The sequence below is a fragment of the Bipolaris oryzae genome (assembly GCF_000523455.1).
Source record: "Bipolaris oryzae ATCC 44560 unplaced genomic scaffold scaffold_115, whole genome shotgun sequence".
Lineage (NCBI taxonomy): Eukaryota > Fungi > Ascomycota > Dothideomycetes > Pleosporales > Pleosporaceae > Bipolaris > Bipolaris oryzae.
Genome location: NW_006911391.1, coordinates 72,859 through 92,015, shown reverse-complemented (window position 1 = coordinate 92,015; position 19,157 = coordinate 72,859). Strand labels below are relative to the sequence as shown.

General features: G+C 51.3%; 7 protein-coding genes across 7 annotated transcripts; 5 read left to right on the top strand and 2 right to left on the bottom strand.

The window, feature by feature from the left end:
• Positions 1-309: 309 nt before the first annotated feature.
• Positions 310-1,359, bottom strand: COCMIDRAFT_101166 (uncharacterized protein; the record flags this gene model as incomplete). Its single annotated transcript, XM_007691994.1, has 3 exons — positions 310-913; positions 973-1,202; positions 1,255-1,359. The coding sequence occupies 3 exons, from the start codon at positions 1,357-1,359 to the stop codon at positions 310-312; spliced, it is 939 nt and encodes a 312-aa protein (XP_007690184.1).
• Positions 1,360-3,133: 1,774 nt separating this feature from the next.
• On the top strand, positions 3,134-5,308 carry COCMIDRAFT_101179 (uncharacterized protein; the record flags this gene model as incomplete). The annotated part of the gene is made up of 3 exons (XM_007691993.1): positions 3,134-3,792; positions 3,862-4,275; positions 4,345-5,308. 3 exons carry the CDS (start codon positions 3,134-3,136, stop codon positions 5,306-5,308), a joined length of 2,037 nt encoding a protein of 678 aa, XP_007690183.1.
• A 408-nt stretch (positions 5,309-5,716) lies between these two features.
• COCMIDRAFT_101174 (uncharacterized protein) lies at positions 5,717-6,309 on the bottom strand (the record flags this gene model as incomplete). Its single annotated transcript, XM_007691992.1, has 2 exons — positions 5,717-6,147; positions 6,255-6,309. The coding sequence occupies 2 exons, from the start codon at positions 6,307-6,309 to the stop codon at positions 5,717-5,719; spliced, it is 486 nt and encodes a 161-aa protein (XP_007690182.1).
• A 1,098-nt stretch (positions 6,310-7,407) lies between these two features.
• On the top strand, positions 7,408-9,512 carry COCMIDRAFT_7250 (uncharacterized protein; the record flags this gene model as incomplete). Its single annotated transcript, XM_007691964.1, has 6 exons — positions 7,408-7,432; positions 8,049-8,124; positions 8,179-8,241; positions 8,291-8,413; positions 8,464-9,331; positions 9,387-9,512. The coding sequence occupies 6 exons, from the start codon at positions 7,408-7,410 to the stop codon at positions 9,510-9,512; spliced, it is 1,281 nt and encodes a 426-aa protein (XP_007690154.1).
• A 387-nt stretch (positions 9,513-9,899) lies between these two features.
• On the top strand, positions 9,900-10,954 carry COCMIDRAFT_101215 (uncharacterized protein; the record flags this gene model as incomplete). The annotated part of the gene is made up of 3 exons (XM_007691991.1): positions 9,900-9,939; positions 10,028-10,243; positions 10,293-10,954. The coding sequence occupies 3 exons, from the start codon at positions 9,900-9,902 to the stop codon at positions 10,952-10,954; spliced, it is 918 nt and encodes a 305-aa protein (XP_007690181.1).
• Positions 10,955-13,632: 2,678 nt separating this feature from the next.
• Positions 13,633-17,067, top strand: COCMIDRAFT_101164 (uncharacterized protein; the record flags this gene model as incomplete). Its single annotated transcript, XM_007691990.1, has 2 exons — positions 13,633-16,981; positions 17,045-17,067. The coding sequence occupies 2 exons, from the start codon at positions 13,633-13,635 to the stop codon at positions 17,065-17,067; spliced, it is 3,372 nt and encodes a 1,123-aa protein (XP_007690180.1).
• Positions 17,068-17,947: 880 nt separating this feature from the next.
• On the top strand, positions 17,948-18,562 carry COCMIDRAFT_7247 (uncharacterized protein; the record flags this gene model as incomplete). The annotated part of the gene is made up of 2 exons (XM_007691963.1): positions 17,948-18,351; positions 18,439-18,562. The coding sequence occupies 2 exons, from the start codon at positions 17,948-17,950 to the stop codon at positions 18,560-18,562; spliced, it is 528 nt and encodes a 175-aa protein (XP_007690153.1).
• Positions 18,563-19,157: the final 595 nt, after the last annotated feature.

The window sequence follows — 19,157 nt, the reverse complement described above, 5'->3', positions numbered from 1 at the left end:
TTACTGATCTTTCCAGCTTACTGATCCCGCACGTTACCGGGATAGACAACACTTGTACCATATACTGTTCTGATAACTTGTCCCTTTTGGTGGTCGTCCCGGCCGTGACATTATCTGTTCGCGCTATAGTAGCATCTAGGCACCTGTTTCACCGAATGTGACACCGTTTCTATCTCAAGTTTCTTAACGGAACCCTAACCCGGTATATCAGACAGAAACTCAGATTGATTCAAATAGACCCTAGAAAGATCACAGCTTTGCATTGCTATCTACGTTGTTGTCAAGGAATCTCATACCACATTGTTGGATTCATTTTCCTTTCCATGATCCAATCGTTTCCTCCATTGATTTCAACCTAATCTCCGGGAAGATCTCATTCAGGCTTTGCTCCTTTGTCGGCCTCAGATCAAAGTTTCCATTATCATACAAGATACCAAACCACGAAAGCATACCCTGCAGTTGTTCTTTAGGGAAGAATGGATACAAGGGTATGTGAGAAGAGAACTCAGTGACCTGTCCCTTCTTCAGTGTATCTGCCGAATCATGTTTCACGTCAAATGTGACACCTTTTGTGACCTGTGCCATCTGGACAATCTGATTCCATGTTAATCTATCGCCGATGATGTAGTATTCCTTACTCCACTTTGGTAGACTTAGCAGAGCAGCAACCATGCGCCCAATGTCAAAAGTGTAGGTAAAAACCACGGGCACGTCACCTGAACCTGGAATGGCAGCGGCGTTATTGGCCATGTCGAGAACCAAAGCGAGAGGTTGGATATATGTCTTCATATCCGGGGAAGCATAGTAATCCATGAACATGCCATTGATCACTGATGTAGACTCAAGAGAGGTGGCCTCGACAGCATGCAGGATGGCAAGCTTGCCAGCACCTAGAGGGGAAATGGAGGCAAGTCTAGTGAAAGTTAGTTTATTTGATACCCATATGAGCCTTCATGTGATTCTGTGACCTACTCAGGCGAGTATTTAACTCCCCAACAGCTGGGAATATAGCGCTTCGTTGTTTTTGATTGATCCGCAGCAGTGATCAAGGCTAATTCAGGTTCAATGCCGTCCATCAAGTTCAATACTGCAATCACGGTTTCGACCTTGTTCTCTTCAAGTGTGGTGACAATGGAACTGGTGTTGTTGTAATCTATAGCGACTATGCGGGCGCCAATTTCCTTGGCCTTCACTTCATCGTTCTGCCCATGTTTGTTAGCCTTCACTAATGTAGTATCGCATTGGCAGCATTACCTTTCGACCGAGAATGATCACCTCTTGGCCTCCGCGTTTGAGGATCTCTTCAACGATGGTGCGGCCAAGCTGGCCAGTTCCTCCAGCAACTGCTATAATGCCCATTTCAATATGCAGGTGCTAGAGAAAATTTCTTAGTGAACAAAGATTTTGTAGGAAGGAGGAAGTCTATCTTTTAATTGACGAATGGAGATTTTTATACTTCTGCCCACTAGATGTGAGAAAAAAGACGCTTTGTAACACTACCGTGTACGTATATTACTAAGAAAGCGACTATAATTACAGTGTTCCCAATCATTCTCAACGTTACGGACTAAACTGGCGGGGCCGGAAGTGGACGAAAATGGACGGAATGCCCGTTTCGGGGCTTTATAACCAGTTTCATCAGCTCTAACCAATAATTCACAAGTTGCTAGTTGTCCACTTAATCTGGATAGCAATTTTTATAATCCCCTCTGTTCAAATAGAGAAGTAGAAACTGCTTTTGCTCCAGTATATGCGGGAACCTGCCCCTATCACTGCAGTGCAGGCTCAAGTAGGGCATATCATGCCGCTTTTAACGTTATCCTTTTTCATCGTTATGTCAGTTATGCTAGCGACCACGATGTACACAAATTCATATCTCAATCTAGGATGAAGCTAACCGATTCGAAGTGTATTCTTGACAAGACTACCCCAACCCAGAACTTCGCAAAATGTTGCAAGGAAACTATTGACAGGGATACAGGCTTTGAATAGACCGCAAGTTTGTACGAATATGGTAGGAATGACTACATGTGAGAGTGCATATAAAGAGTAAGAATCTGAATCTGAAGCATGCTGACATGGGTTGTAGGATGGCTTATATAAAGGGTCACTAGATGTAACCAAGCGCAAAGCGCATTCACTCTTTGGCTCTTACACTACTAAAAGGCCTGCCTCTAACTCTGAAACATTTGTCGTTAACTGTAGTCTCCGAATATCAGGTGGTGTCACATTACTTTTGATTAAACAACTATGCTGTCTACAAGGCCATCTACAACAACATAGCTGAAGTATGACATTACTAGAGTGGACAAGATAGCTCGATATAACAACCCCCATGTCCCTCTCCAAGATTCAAAAGCAAGCTCCTAAGTATAAAGACTATTCCAGTAACCATTTAACCCGATTTTTTTTTCGACACAGCGATTCGGAGGAATGAGTTTTTTTCTCGCGTTTTAGTGCCGAAGAAGCCCTCTTGGAAAAGATTTTCCCCGTTTGACTATTGCAAGAATTTTTAGAGATAAAAGTATTGTATCTATGCTCCTTCAGAAAGTTCGTATCAACCAATACAATAGCTAGTAACACCATCACGGGTGATCCATATATGGGACCAGGTTACATGCTTATAATGGTGTAGATATGAATAGAGTTTTGGCAACCCTGCATAAGTTTCGCACCTTTCCAAGTTGCTATCACCACGTTGAAACTCTGTACTACATACATAGCAATCATGGGTGACCTCGTACAATATCGTAGGTACATGTGATACGGTTGCCTGAGATGCAGCCAAACACGTAGTATAGGGCGGGTTTAACATGATTAAAAATTGAGAGATCGTTTTGATGTCTCAAAGTGGTCGTATTCTGGCAATAGCAGTCCATTCTCATCATAGTCTTGGAATTGCGGTACCGCTGGGCTGCATCTGCCAAGACATGCATTGTGACTATAAGGGGAAAGGCTGGTCTTTGGCGATACTTACTAGCGCTTGCCAGTCAATACCCTTAATGGCAAGAGAGCCATCTCCGGACGGCTGTTATCTCCCATGCCTATATCGACCCACTTTTATCACTGCGGGGATGGATATAAAAGGCATAATGGCAGACGTTCAAATACCTGACCGACATTCGCGAGCACTATGGCGACCCGCTCCAATCTGCTCATCGCATTGCTTGCAGCGAGTTCTGCGGCGACCGCTCCTATCGTCCAGAGGAACCCGTACAACTTTGTTTTGAGCAATCCTGTCGGCCATACCATCTTTGCTCTCGGAGATGTTTCGTACCTAGCAGATAAAAAGCACCCAAAAGCTAGTGCGCGCTGTACTACAATCACGTCTGGTCAATCGACTTCGATACCCATTGCCTTGGTCAAGACGAATACGACGCTCATCACTAAAGATACATTAAAAGCCATCATCTCCACGTACGTTGAAGGCGATGACGTGTTTAGCCATGACTTCCTAGGCGGACTGTACATTTCGTCACGGGTGCAGTCTTCCCTTGACGCCTCTGCCGTGGAGTACATTTCCTCCTTCAACAGCACCTGGCTCTTCTTGGATCCCTTGGTGATTGCAAACACAACGATCAACAAAGTAGCGCTGGAATCTTCTGTCGACCTGCCAGCAGGGCCATACCTTGCCTCTGTTGACGGGAGCTCGATAAGCTTTGCTACCGTTTATCGCTTATATGCCGATACGTACAAGACGTTCTTGTTCGGGGCATACGGCGCCAATGACGGTGAAGGCACACACTACCCTGTTGGCATGCTCTCGCCGAAATTCCAAGATCCATTGATACCGTCAGTTATCCAATGCTTAGCGGTGTCGTGATTGAACGCAAAAAAACTTTTACTAAGAACTTTCCACAGTGTTCCCTCTAGGATCTACTCATGGGACGACCCTCGTCCCCTGGCTGGGTCCCGCGTAGCCATCAAAGATCTCTACGATATCAAAGGGCTGCAAACAAGTGCGGGCAGCCATGCGTGGACAGTCATTACACCCGTAGCTAATGGCACCGCACCTTCGGTGCAGCAGATTCTTAACCTAGGGGGTGTGGTGGTTGGAAAGCAGAAACTAGCTCAATTTGCGTCTGGGGCAAATCCCTGGGAGTGGCAGGACGAGCATTATCCGTTTAACCCTAGAGGAGATGGATGGTTGACTTGCTCGGCTTCGTCGTCCGGAGGCGGATGTGCGGTCGCAGCATATGACTGGTTGGATTATGCTGTGGGCAGTGATACAGGGTCTTCTATGCGAAGACCGGCCGCAGTGGCTGGCGTGTATGGGTATGTTTTTATGTCCCAATGTGGTGATTTGAATTGACCCTATTATCGAAGCTAAAATGCACACAATAGTCAACGTCCAAGTCAGGGTCTCATGTCGCTCGAACGCGTTATTCCACTTGGCGCTGCAACGGACACGGCAGGTGTCTTCAGTCGCGATCCTCACAAATGGGTCAAATTTGCCAAAGCATGGTATGCTCCTCATTTGTACCAAGATACGTCCATTACCGGCCTCTCACCCCTCGTTATGCCGGACACGAACGCATTCCCCAAAACAATCATCTATCCCACCGACTACCTGCCACTGAACAACTCGGCCGCCGAACCGATCCTGGCAAAGTTTATTGAAGAAATGGCAGGCGTGTTCGATATGCGTGTCAAGAAGGTAAACTTCACTGCTACTGTGCAAAATGCCAGGGATCCGATTGCGAGTAACTTTACTATCATGAACCAAGCAACAGGCACAATCAACACGTGGAGTTCATGGCTGGTTGTCGGCAGGCCCTTGATTACAGCGTGGAGAGACATGTTTGAGGGTCGTTTCCCACCAATTGATCCTGCACGACGGCCCGGATGGATAAGCTTCAACGAGAGCGTGACAAACCAAGCGAGCTATGATGCAGCTCTTGAGACCAAGAGGCAGGCAGTGGCGTGGTACGAGGACGAGTTCCAGTATAGCACAGCCGAGTCATGCTCCGAGTCGGTCATGCTGTATGATATCGGTACGGGAGGGCTGCCTTCGTTCCGCGAGCGCTTGCTTAACGAGTCGCCGGACGCATCCTATCTGGCTGTTCGGCCCGAGGGCGCTGCCGTCACGGGAGCAAGTATCTGTCCGATTTTTGGGTGTGCGGATTTCACGGTTCCTATTGGACAGGTGCCATACCAGAGCAATGTCACGTTTCATGAAGAGATGGTGCCTGTCACGATTAACATGGTAGTGAAGAGAGGCTGTGATTTCGTCTTGTACAACATGATTTCGAAGCTGGCTGACGAGGGGATACTGAAGACGGTCAAGACGGGAAGAACGGCGTATTGACACTGCGTTGAGTGCAGGAAAGAGACAAAGGCAAATGTGTGCCAAAGGCCAGTCATCTGTCTTGGCAAAGTGGTCTATTACCGAACCATGCAACAGTGCTTTGGATAGTGTTTTTAGTGGACGATCAAGACAGCACCAAGAAAAGCCGAGAAGAGCAGTACCCGGCAATGCCAAATTGCGTAATTGTGAGCCTGGCGTGGCCCGGCAACTCTTTGCTACAAGAGAGCGGTCAATGCATCATTCTACCTGACGAAGAGCTACCACAACGCCATGTGTAGAAGCAAACAAGATAGTGTCAGATGTCTATAGTAAACCCCCGAAACTTTTAGAAATATCCCGTGTTGATGCAATATTAGAGGAAGGGGATGAATGGAGAGGACAAAGAGAAGGCGCCGCAGAGGGGCAAATCTAAGTTCTGTGCATGGTACACCGGTCGAGGGCGTCGAGGAGTTCCGGGCGTTCGGCCAAGGCCTGGCGGGCCTGGCTATAACTGAACCAATTCCGATTCCGCTTGTGCTGCTCGGGCCATTGGGCTTCCTGCTTCTCGACCGTGGCTTCGAAGAAATGGTACGAGGCCTTGGGGGCCTGTGAGGTGAGCTGATCGGGCCTGCGCTTCTCGGGGATGAGGCCGAGGTCGTAGTTGATTTTACATATTATGCCCGCCTCTTCCCAGGCTTCGCGTTTGGCAGCGTCTTGGGCGGTTGCCTCATCCGTCTCCCAGCCGCCTTTGGGGAGGACCCAGCCGTTGCGTTTGGTCGACTGAATTAACAGGACGTAGTACTTGTCGGCGGAGAGCGGCACCACGCCGGCGACTAGGCGCTCGCCTTGGGAGCCGTAGCCTAGGACTAATCAGCCAGGTGCAGACAAAGGAAAGTGGCAAAAGACTAGTAAGTTTGGATTGGAGTGCGCAGGGCGAGCGCGTGTGGGGTCGCGTGAGCAGACTTACGCTGGTTGAGACGTCCTGTGCGTGACTGCATCGACAGCTGTTGGGTAGCGGCCATGTCGCGACAGGTGGAGGGACAATGCAGACGAGGGCGAGAGGGAGAGGGAGAGTGGTGGGTGGCAGGGCGTGGATGCGACTCAGTCGGACGCGACAGGAGCGCACGACGAGTTGGAGGAGCGCCGTGGGAGGAGCAGAGGATCGCCAGGCGGTGTGAAATGAAGCCGAGCAAGCAGCGAGCGTGGCGGGCGGCAGGACGGGGAACAGATGGGGGGGATCAAGCTTGATCAAAAAAGGGGGGGTGGGAAGGCGAGTGGCAGTGGCAGTCTTGTGGGCTGTGTGGGCTGAGCGAGGCTCAGTCCCGCGGGTGACGGGGCTGAGGAAGGTGAAGGAGCCTGCGGGCAGCAGAGAGGGACGGCATGGTGGATGGGGATGTTTTAGTAGGTGGTTCGGGTCAGGGACTTTTTTGCGTGCGAAACTAAGGACTGGCGGAAGCGTCACGGCTGTTGCCAAGGCCGGGCCTGCAGGAGAGCAGCGAGCAGCGAGAGCTTGGTCCGGGGGCGGCCCTGGTGCGTGCAGGAGTCGCCAACCCACAAGAGGACAGATGGGCGCATGGGCGGACGGGGGCATGGGGCAGAAGAGCAGAGAGGCGGATAAGCAGGTGGCAGTCATTCACGGCCTACTATACGTGGGTGTGTAGTAGTAGTAGTAGTACTACTACTACTACATCTGCACCACTGCACCGCACGCACACACATACGCACACCAGGCCGACGGGGCCAGGCAGGATGAGTAAAATGCACCGCCATGACGTACGTGCCTCGCCCGCCGTTTTGGCTGCCTGCGGGCGACGCCCACTAGAAGACGCCAGACGGGCCTCGTGTATGTGTAGCATGTACCGACAGCGCCGCTGTGCTAGTATCACAATACATACCTACTGGCCGGCATACTTAGATACAGGCTAGGTAGACATAGGCACATACATCCATACGTACATATGCACACACACAAACAACATCCCATACATACATACATACACGCACTTACTCTCTCCCTCTCCCTGTTCCCTTTTTTTCTCCTCAACCCTGCGCCGCCACTGCCCCCATCATCCTCGACCGGCACCACCCCCACCGCCGACCACGACGCTTATGCTGCCCTCATGCAGTCGAGCGCAACGCCCGCCGGTATGTCATGCTCCAACCACTCTGCTGCCCTCCGCCCCGTGCTGGTCTGGCTGGTTCCTGGGCCTCGCCCGCCCTCGCGCCGCCGCTCCGCTCCCTGTCTCCTCCTCCCTCACTCTCATCCACACGACCCGCTAACCGCCGCTGTACAGGCTACCGGAGCAGCGATGAGTGTGGATACTGCAAAGACGCTGCTAATTCTCGTGCGTCTTTCTCTTCCTTCCCTCCGTCCTCCCCTCCCCCACCCCATCCCGTGTCAAGACTCGTCGCCTGCACTTGATGTCCCGTTAAGGTTGCACAGCTGCACGTGCAGGGCCCCCGCACTGCAAGCAATTCTGCTCCCTTAGTTGGTCATTTTCCCCCTGCCCAGCCCATCTCCCTCGCCCTACTACACACTACACCTACTACCATCTACCGGCCTACAGCCCATACATACACATCATAGGCGCGCCAAGTGCATCCACCCTTTCCACTCGCCCTGACCACACTTCTGCTTTCCCCCCCCCCATGGACCCCTCCTCTCAAACCCCCCCGCCTGTAACCACGGCCACGGGCCATCCTAGCACCGAGCGGGAGAAGCCGGGATGAGCTTCGACCCCCAACTAACACAGCCAATCAGGTGCTAGCTTCTACTTTCTCTCCAAACGCTTGACCGTTGAAGTCTACCAGCTGCTGGTCGACCGCGGCTGGAGGAGGTGATAGTCCACCACTATGCCCTAAATACAACAGCTGCTGACCCGCCCTTGTAGATCCGGCACTCTCTTCTACAAGCCAGACGTCCTGCGGCACTGCTGCCCCCATTACACAATTCGGTAAGCATTGCCAATGTCCACAAGCCCAACACTGCTGATCCCACACAAGTCTGCCTGTTGACTCGTTCAAGCCCTCCAAAGACCAGCGGAAAGCGGTCAATCATTGGAACGACCATGTGCTAGGCGAGTCGTACATCAAAGAGGCTTCTAGGCTCTACCCGCTTTCCAAACAGTCGGTGCACTCCACATGACCCATCCCGCGCCTAGGCTAATGATGGGCAGAGAAAAGGCTCGGCTAAAGAACACGTTTGACCTTGTCCGAGAGGTGCACAGGGCAGAACTGCAAAATGTCAAACAGCCGCCTGAACCCGCCCATCGCTTCGAGGTGACGCTTGAACCAGCAGTCTTCACGGCCGAAAAGTACGACTTGTTCAAGAACTACCAACAAACTGTACACAAGGAGCCTTCCAGCCAGATATCACAATCCGGCTTCAGGAGATTTCTCTGTGACTCTCCACTACAGCAAACCTCACGCACTGTCAATGGCAAAGAACAGCTTTTGGGCTCCTTCCATCAGTGCTACCGCCTCGATGGCCGACTGATTGCAATGGGAGTGCTGGACCTGCTTCCCCATTGTGTCAGTGGTGTGTACATGCTCTACCATTCCGACGTTGCAGAATGGCAGTTTGGCAAATTGAGTGCCCTCCGTGAAGCCGCGCTCGCGCTTGAGGGCGGCTACGAGTACTATTACATGGGCTACTACATTCACACGTGCACCAAGATGAAGTACAAAGGCGACTACAAGCCACAACACGTTCTCGACCCAGAGTCGTATGAGTGGCACCCGTTGGATGGTGAACTGCGTAGCCTGCTTGACAAGAAAAAGTATGTGTCCTTGGCGAGGGAGCGGCGGAGACAGAAGGAACAAGCGTCTGCGGCAAAGCAGACGGACGGCGCCGACACTGCAGAACAAGATGACTATTCAGACTTTCCCTTAGTCTCGCCTACCGAGGCCGCAGACGCATGGATGAACGGAATGTCACTTTTCGATCTCAAGATGCCAGGGGTGATGACGGCCGAAGAGATCGAAGAAAAAATTGATCTGGCTACAATGCCGTTTCGTGCAGGTAGCAGACTGGTAGAACTTCAGGTATGTCAACATATGCCGGGCAATCCTTGACTAGCTGGCGCTGACCAACTCATAGGATCTTGTATCGTGGGACAATAGTGATTTGCGGGATCCTCATTCGATCCAAGGCATGGTTGGTGAGATGGTGGCTTGCATGGGCCCCGAAGTTGCATGGCAGATTGTGGTCCAGTTGCGGGAGTAGAGAAGAAGAGAGAGAGACAGGACATGAACTGTGACTGGGTGAAGTAATGGCACGAGATCTCTCTGTCAGCGCATGCGACGTCTTGTCCGCTACTTTTCTCCCACTGTCAGTCAGCAATCACATGCTCATCGGCAACAGCGAGGTGCGAAGACAAACACACGGTTCGTGAAGAGCCCCAGTACTCGAGAGTGTCAATTCAGTATTTCGTGATTAGTTGTATTGGCCAAGTGGCTGGTTTTCCTTGACTCGTGGTTGAGTGTGTGGTAGTCGGTGCCTGCTCGCTATGCTCCTGTCCGCCTAGCTTCCCCGGTGGGCCGAGGCACCTCAACCTAAACAGATAGTCAAAAGTCCCACCCTCGACACGCACACCTGCCTCTGCACATCACAATGTCCGCATCACCCCTCACAATTGTTGTGCGCCCTCGAGGTAAGGACAATTCCCTGCGGCAGCCCAACGCTCCGTCTGTCTGCTGTTCCCCGCTTCTCCAATGGCAGCCAGATTAACCCCTCGCCAGGCCGCCCGATCAAAAACCTTCCCGAGACGATTACTGTCAACGCCGATGCCTCGACCTCTCAGATCTTTGAGGAAATTGCAAAAGCTTCGCGCTTCTCGATCCACCGCCTGCGGGTCACAAAGGGCAGCGATGGGTCCCCAATACCAAACACCAAGGATGTCAAGGTGCACGACACCGGCTTGAGGAACAAGAGCGCCGTCGACGTCAAGGACTTGGGTATGCAGCGCACTTTGTCACAACATGCTCAGGGCTTACTGTCTTCCAGGGCCACAGATATCATGGCGAACTGTTTTCATTGTCGAATACCTCGGACCCCTCCTCATCCATCCGCTCATCTACTTCGGCCGCCCTCTGATCTACGGCACCTCTGCGCCCCCGTCCCAGCTCCAGACACTCACCCTGGCCATGTGTGTCTTCCACTTTGCCAAGCGCGAGTTTGAGACGCTCTTTGTGCACCGCTTCTCGTCGGCTACCATGCCCGCCATGAACATTGTGAAGAACAGCGGCCACTACTGGCTCCTTTCTGGCCTGAACCTGGCTTACTGGAGCTATGGTCCAAACAGCCCGGCAGCAGGACGCCCAAATCCTCTCCTTACCTACCTAGGCGTCGCCTTGTTTGCCATTGGCGAAGTGTGCAACTACAGTACACACGTCACGTTGAAGAACTTGCGTCGCCCAGGCAGTACCGAGCGTGGCATTCCTCGGGGCTTGGGCTTCAACTTGGTGACGTGTCCCAACTACATGTTCGAGTCGATGGCATGGCTCGGTGTGGCCCTGATCAATCGTAGCCTGTCCACGGTGCTCTTCGTTGTCATTGCTGTTGGGCAGATGGGTGTATGGGCATGGAAGAAGGAGAAGAGGTATCGCAAGGAATTTGGCGACAAGTACAAGCGCAAGAGGTATGCCATTCTCCCGGGTATCTGGTAAATGGCCGGTGTCACGCGACCTCCGATGGTCAAAGGCGGTGGTCCAATCATGGCTAGTGTCGTTACTTTTTGCAAACTTGGTTACACAGCATATGTACTCGCGGGCTTGTGTGTGGAAATGCAGAATGTATCGTTGATTAGGCTGCTTAGCGGGTGGATTCTAAGCCAAGCGGAAGGACTTACAATACGGGGGGGGCTGTTGTCCTGTTGGGTTTAACTGGCTGCTTGCATCTGGGTGTCCAGAGCCCCATGGCCGAGGCTAATGCATACTGTCATGGACGATGTTGGTAGTTTGGCCTTCTCTATTCACTTTTTAATAGCCAATGTGGTGGTGGTAGGGTAATCGATAGATCCATGCTCATGGAGCGAGGAACAATCTTGAAACCCCATCCCCTTGATCCTGTTTACAACAAAAAGCAGCTTGTCTCGTGTAACGGTTTGCCTTGATGAATGGCTTATTCATAGTTCTATTTGATTGGCGTGTAAAGTATCGCTGTGGCCGAAAAGGCTTTTGTGGTTGAGCCTGTGGTGGCTATCTTGCTGCCCCCACCCCCGCCGCTGCATCCGGCGAACCGGCCCTCGACGGATTGCTACCTTTCCACCTCGCCGCCAATCAGATGAGAGCGACCGAGTAAACCCCGCCTTCCTTTTGCTCGACAGCTGCTAGAAATCGACACACACATCTATGGAAATACATACGTATACGTCTGCCTTTTCAGCATTACAAGTACATACAATCTCACTAGCGGGGCCCCCAAATCGAGCAGTCGGGCCCGAGCGAAAAAAGGCCAAGCCGAGGCAAAATCAGGCGACAAGGCATCTCGACGCGTAGCAATACGGGGGAGTCAGTCGCCCAGAAAAGAAAAAGAAAAAAGACTTAGTCTGGTTGCCTATTTCCTTTTTTGCCCAGCGAAACGAGGCAGACACGCACGCACACACGCACACACAGAGCAATTTAAACTTTGGAAGACGAGGCTGATGGATGGATGGATGGATGGATGGGCTCGCGTCATGGTTTGCTGAATATGGCTCGTTTGAGAGAGGGAGATGCAGGCGCAGCGGGACGGGCATGTGAGTGGGTGTGTGTGTGTGACTGTGTGTGCGAGGATGAACGATGCTTGGCTAGTGACGGAGGGGAAGAGAAGAAGCTTTACCATATGTGGACTGGCGTGATATCGTATGTGTGCAGCACATTTGAGTGCGTACGTACTACTATGCTCATACTTGGACTTGTGATGGTGGTGGCGCTGTTGGTAGCGGCAGAGAGTGGTTTGAGACGAGTGTACGGGGGGAATGTAGATGACGTATTCATGTGTGTACTTCTCATCCATGATGTACTGTGACCCTCCTAGACTGGATTTGTGCAATGCTGCCTGACCGAATACAGGGTAAGAAGAGAATGTTTTTTTTGGATCCCACATCCAACTGTGATTCTGCATTATGCATAACTTGAGTGGTTTACTGTCGTCACCCATGTATTGTTTGTACTTGTTCAGCTTTGGTCGAGCAGAAGACGAAATTTGTCTTTTGTTAATGTTGGTTCATGTGAGATCAAATACCTCTACTTGTATCTGCAGTACGAATAACATTTCAGAGCGAATACATCGTTTCACTCGCAGGGAGCATGACCATAATCCCCCATATTCTTGTGCTTTGCTTTCTTACCTCGTGGACTTGAAGATATTGCTTCGGGGTTTGAAATGAGAGATGATCAGTAGAGACTTCCAATGTGAGTGCTCCATATCTCTCGTCCCATGTCAGCAGGGCAGTGCACGTCCAGTTCAACCAATCAGTGTGATTTAAGTGAACGGGAGCACATTCCATCACGCTACTTCCCAAGCAGGCAAAGCCTCGCCGGGCCCGTACGCCGCATCCGTGCAAGCAGGGCAGCACCACATTGGGGGCGGTCAAAGTCAGCCCCAGGGTCGTATCAGCCTGGCCCACTCGAAGCCCATCCATCTGCCGAACTGCACAATGCCGTCCTCTCCATTGGCCATCTTCATCATCTGCAGGATGCTGAGAGGCCGCGGGCGCCATGGATAGTTCAGCTTGCAGCCTTGACCTACAGTTGGCAGCTGAAGGCGACCGCCGCTTCAACGATAGCCAGTGGAGCACCTACACACACATACACAGCAGATCCATCAGCCGTAGCCATGCGGGCGGGACAACTACTGCTATCAGCAAGGACGACTCCGCATGGCTTTTTTTTATATATATAAGAAGGAACGGGGCGGAGTGCATTGCACCCATCATCAATTAACCCTCCGAACCTTTACCCTTTGCTTGCGAGTGTACCTTCCCCCCACGCTTGCTTTTCTTTTGCTGCCATCGCAGCTACATGCTTACTACCAGCTTGGTTTGGCAAGTTACCTAGTATAGCATATACTGTCAGCCTTCCTGATTTGAGAGTCGACGGCTGGTCTTGTTGCCATCTTTGTCGGCCTCGACACTATCGATAACACGTATGTATGTACCTTCAGTAGCCGACATGTTTCCTCACTTTGCAGCTCTTTTCCTTATTCTTCTACTTGTTGTTTCCTTTTTAGCGTTCCGCCGCCCCCACTATCCGCACATGAAAGACACCTGTACCACAATTCTACAAGCACATCGCCTGGCTTCCTTGTGCCAGAACGCAGCATCGTTACAGTTCTTATAGTCGCTAACCAGACGTAGTACAACATGTCCAACGCCACAGAAGAGGCCAAAGCGGCTTGGGATGCTCATGTCGACACCCGCACAGGCGTCGAGCCCCCCAAACCTGCCGATCCATCCGAACTCACCAACCTACGCAACACCATTGGTGCTTCATTCAGCACTGTTGCATCTCTCATTGGAGCCGTCAAAGCCCCAGTTCCTGACCAAACTGGCGATGGCTCCAAAATCGCACCCGAAGAGAAGGCTACCCTCTACAACAAGATTGAGGGTAGCCTCCGAGACATGTCTCATCTCGGAATTCAGGACATCAAATCACTAATTGAAATCCAGAAGGAAAAGATGTTGGGTGGCTATACCGATGACAAGACATATCTCATGGAGGGCCTCATTCGAACGGCTGCTGCGTTGCCTGATGGCTCCAAGACAAGAGACGCCGTCACCAACAAGTTCCTCGAACAGTTGTGGAACGACTTGCAACACCCTCCGCAATCATACCTCGGTGCACAGTATCAGTACAGATCTGCAGATGGGTCTAACAACAGCCTTATGAACCCTCAAATTGGTAAAGCTGGAACTCCGTATGCGAGAACAGTGAAGCCAGTTGCTATGCAGACTCCTGCACGCCCGGATCCCGGCGTCGTCTTTGACAGCCTCATGACAAGGAAGCACGCGGAGCTGCACCCCAACAGGATATCAAGCATGCTCTTCTACCTGGCTTCCATCATCATCCACGACTGTTTCCGCACTGATCATGCAGACTATTCCATCTCGATGACATCTTCATACCTAGATCTCGCACCTTTGTACGGTAGCAACCAAACCGAGCAAGACAGGATGAGGACACACAAGGACGGAAAGATCAAGCCTGATTGCTTTTCAGAGTCAAGACTGCTCTTCTTTCCCCCCGGTGTCGGCGCACTGCTGATCATGTTTAACCGTTTCCATAACTACACTGTCGAAAACCTGGCAGCCATCAACGAGCAAGGCCGCTTCACCAAGCCTTCTGCTGAGGCACCAAAATCCACCGGCGATGTAGAAGTGGACAAGAAGACAAAGGAAAAGTACGAAGAAGCATGGAAAAAGTATGACAATGACCTTTTCCAGACTGGTCGCCTGATCACCTGCGGTCTATACGTCAACATCATTCTCATCGATTATGTTCGTACCATCTTGGACCTCAACCGCACAGACAGCAACTGGCAACTGAACCCGCGCGCCGAAATTCCAGACTTGCCCATGGGCGTCGGAAACCAGGTTTCAGCTGAGTTCAATCTCGTGTACCGATGGCACTCCACCGTCTCTGACCGCGATGAAAAGTGGACGCAAGAAATGTGGGATGGTCTGTTCGGCGAAGGACGTGACCCCAAAACTGTTAATAAATACGAGTTCTTGGGACGCTTGAACGAAGTGTACAAGAGGACCGACCCCGATCCCGCAAAGCGTAAATTTGCTGGCCTTGAGCGCAACAAGGACGGAACATTGCCTGATCAAGGTCTGGTGGATATTCTGACCTCTAGTATCGAGGACTGTGCCAATTCCTTCGGACCGAACAGAGTCCCTGCCGTATTCCGTGCCATTGAGGTCCTCGGTATTGAACAGGCACGTGCCTGGAACCTGGGCTCGCTCAATGAGTTCAGGAAATACTTCAAACTTGAGCCACACAACACTTTTGAAGACATCACGTCCGACAAGTATGCCCAGGAACAGCTCAAGCACCTCTACGATCATCCTGACAAGGTCGAGATCTACCCAGGCATCGTCGTGGAAGACGCCAAACAGCCCATGGCTCCCGGATCCGGTCTTTGCCCCCCATATACCGTGTCTCGTGCCGTTTTATCGGACGCGGTAGCGCTGGTTCGTGGTGACAGATTCTACACACATGACTACAACCCACGCACCCTCACAAACTGGGGTTACCGCCAGGCCGATAGCGATACTGCAATCGACAACGGATGCGTGTTCTATAAGCTCTTCCTGCGCGCCTTCCCCAAACATTTCAAATACAACAGCGTCTATGTGCACTACCCACTCACCATCCCTTCAGCTATGAAGGTCGCTCTCAAAGATTTGAAGAAAGACAATCTATACGACTTTTCGAAGCCAGTACAGACGCATCACCCGCATTTCTTCAAAGAATACAAGCTAGCTACTCAGATTACGAAGGATCAAGAGACCTTCAAAGTGATCTGGGGAACATCCATGGAATACATCATGGGCCCTGCGTCCGCAGACTTTATGCTGGCTGGAGACGGACCTAAGAACACAGCCTCTCGCCAAATGATGAGCAAAGCTCTATACATCTCCGAATGGGACAAGGAAGTGCGCAATTACTACACACACAAGACCCGTGAGCTGCTGAGCAAGAAGAGTGCCAAGATTGCCGATTTCAACCAGGTCGACATCGTCCGCGATATTGGAAACCTAGCTCACGTTCACTTTTGCTCGGAACTTCTCATGCTGCCTCTCAAGACGGAAGAGAAGCCCAGCGGCATCTTCACGGAAGCTGAACTTTACCTTATCATGGCTTCTGTCTTTGCTCTCATCTTCTTTGACGCAGATCCCGCGTCCTCGTTCCCCCTGCACGTCAAGGCGCGCAAAGCAACTCAACTCCTCGGCAATATCGTGGAGGCAAATGTCAAAGCAATTGCAAGGAGCGGAATTTTGTCCAGCATTGTGCAAGCCATCTGGCCCCAAGAAAGCGCGCTCAAGAACTATGGGAAGCACATGATCAAACGCCTCCTTGAAAGCGGCATGGATCCCAAGCAGCTCGTTTGGGGCCATATACTAGGTACTGCAGGTGGCATGGTAGCAAACCAAGGCCAGCTCTTGGCCCAAACTTTGGAATACTACCTGATCGGCGAGGGCAAGGAGCACTGGCCTGCAATCCAGAAGCTCGCATTGGACGACAGCGAGGAAGCCTTCAAGACGCTGATGCATTACACAATGGAAGGCGGTCGGCTGAACGGCGAAACGGGCATCGTTCGTGCCGTAGCGAAGGACGTTTCGCTCACTGAAGATGGCAAAACAACCAACCTCAAACCTGGCGATACTGTTTTTGTCAATCTACGTGCTGCCTCGCATGACCCGGCTGTTTTCACCAACCCGGATGCAGTTGACCTTACGCGTCCTCTGGATTCGTATATTCACCTTGGTCACGGTCCGCACCAGTGCCTGGGTCTCCCCATGACACGTGTAACGCTTACAACCATGGTCAAGGAGGTAGCTAGGCTGAAGAACTTGCGACCTGCGCTGGGACCGCAGGGCAAGATTCACAAGGTTGCCAAGCGCATGGAGCCAGAGGGCGTGGAAGAAAAGTACCAGTATCATGCTTATTTGACGGAAAACCAGGACATGTATTTTCCGTTTCCATGTGGTAAGTGGATGGATTTATTCGCCGTAACTAGACTTGATTGATCATTTTGCTAACATGTCGTAGCTTTGAAGGTATGCTGGGATTGATAGACCACCTCGATAAGGACATAAGCAATACAGGTTACGAGGATATCGGCGGTATGGCGGACGGGAGATGTGTCGCGTGTAAGTATACAATGATGTGCCCATAGATGTAGCACCAACGAAGATGGACTGGACCGTTTGGGAAATTGGCGCAGGTACTTTGTTTTATTCATGGCTTTTTTTTTCCATATTCGCAAAGGGCCGTTCCAGGTAGAATGCTCGCCTTTGTTTCTGTATTCTGTATACACTAGTTGTTGTTTCGTAGCTAGGAGATTTCGGTAGCATCATGGAAGTATATCGCTCAACACACGTAGCATCGCTCATCTGACATGCCATGAGAGGATTAAAAATAGAAGCAAAGAGCCCAAGCAGCAGCAGATAGTGCCGGGCCCAAAGTGTAAATTTCTCCGAGATGCCGCATTTCCTCCACCGCTCATCGGCCCAAGCGCCCAGCCTCGTATTTGCGCCACCCCTAATCGTTCAAATGACGTCCTTGACAGGGTCTTGACAGCCAACTTCACCACCAACGTATGGGATCCTCGGTCGACATTACCACCTTCGACTGGAGAGTTTCCAAACGGGAATTGAACGGATTCCAATACCCGCAGATCCCAGAACCGTTGCATCGTGTGCGGTAGCTGTTTTCGGAGGGTCGGATCGTTCCAAGTCCCAGAAACGGGGATTCCTGTTCAACTGGCGGCCGTCATCGAGGCGGCTCCACTACATGGGGACTGTGCAAGAGAGGAAAGTTGAGAGTGTATATAAACAAGTTTTGTGCCGCGCATATCCAAGATCACCATCCAACAAGCCTCACATTCGCAACTCACGTTGATAGTCCTAATATCCAACCGCTAGATATCCGAATCTCTCCCTCTCAGACATCATGGTCTCTTTCACCACCATCCTTACCCTCGCTGCCGGCGCCCTCGCTGCACCTGCCCCTGCCAACACGCAGGCACCGCCAAACCAGATTCTACCCGCAGGTTACCCCAACCCTTGGGCCTGGCACATTGAAAGCTTCGAAGCCGGCTGTGTGCGCAGCGGCTGCTTCTACCACTTCAACCTCTCAGTTCCGGCATCCGAGGCCTACCCACAAGGCGGCAAGTACTACTGCAGCGGCACTGAGAATGGCGAATTTGGCAATGAAAACTCATTTGAAGGCTGCAGCGTAGTTGGAGATGCCAATGCCGCTACTGCTGCCGCCAAGTTGGGTAGGAGGGTCAACTCCGAGCCTCCCAAGCAACTTTATGTTAGCTTCTTGAAACCAGGTTCCGCAGCCGATCAGACGTAAGTTTAGCCACAACATTTCCTTCTATCCTTGTTTATCTCTTTTTTTTTTTACTACATGCCTTTGCTAATACGAGTGGATTTTAGGAACCCATACAACTTCACCGCAATCACCACGGACTGGAGTTACAACGCGTTTGTCGCAGTCGATGAGGAGTTTGACGTCTACCCTACTATCTGGCAGCAGTACCCTATTCCCCAAAGCAAGTGAGCTCGATCCATTTCTCTAAGGGATACGGGATGGAACGGAAATCGGTCGTCAGACGTGTCTACCCGATGGAAGCGGATCAAGGAAACTTCTAGTCTCGCCGATCTTCTCTCTTGTCTCCATATTCCCACACTATAGAACCTCGTAGATATGTAACCATGTAGATATGATGATTAGATTTCACACCATTTTTGACCTTTTTCAATAATCGTATAGTGCTCATGGGACCTGGCAAAAAGTGGGGACCCATTGGCATTGTACAGTAAGTTGGCCGGATTTGGCCCATTCAATACATATTGTATCCACAATCCACCAATGGAATCGCTAGTCCAAGACAAGTACTTGATGCAGTAGGCACATGGTGATCTTTTGCTAAGAATAGTTTGGGAAAGTTGTCATGTCCGAGTCTTGCCACCTCCGAACTGGTTCCGCTTCCCGGTGGTCATTGCACAGAAGAGTGTAATATATAAAGTAAGACGACTGCCCACGTAATTACTTGGACCTCCCAACACCACGTCGCATTCGCAACCAAGTATCAAATATCCTTAATCGTAGTTAATATCCGACAACAACCAACCCGCTCCTAATCTCACATCAT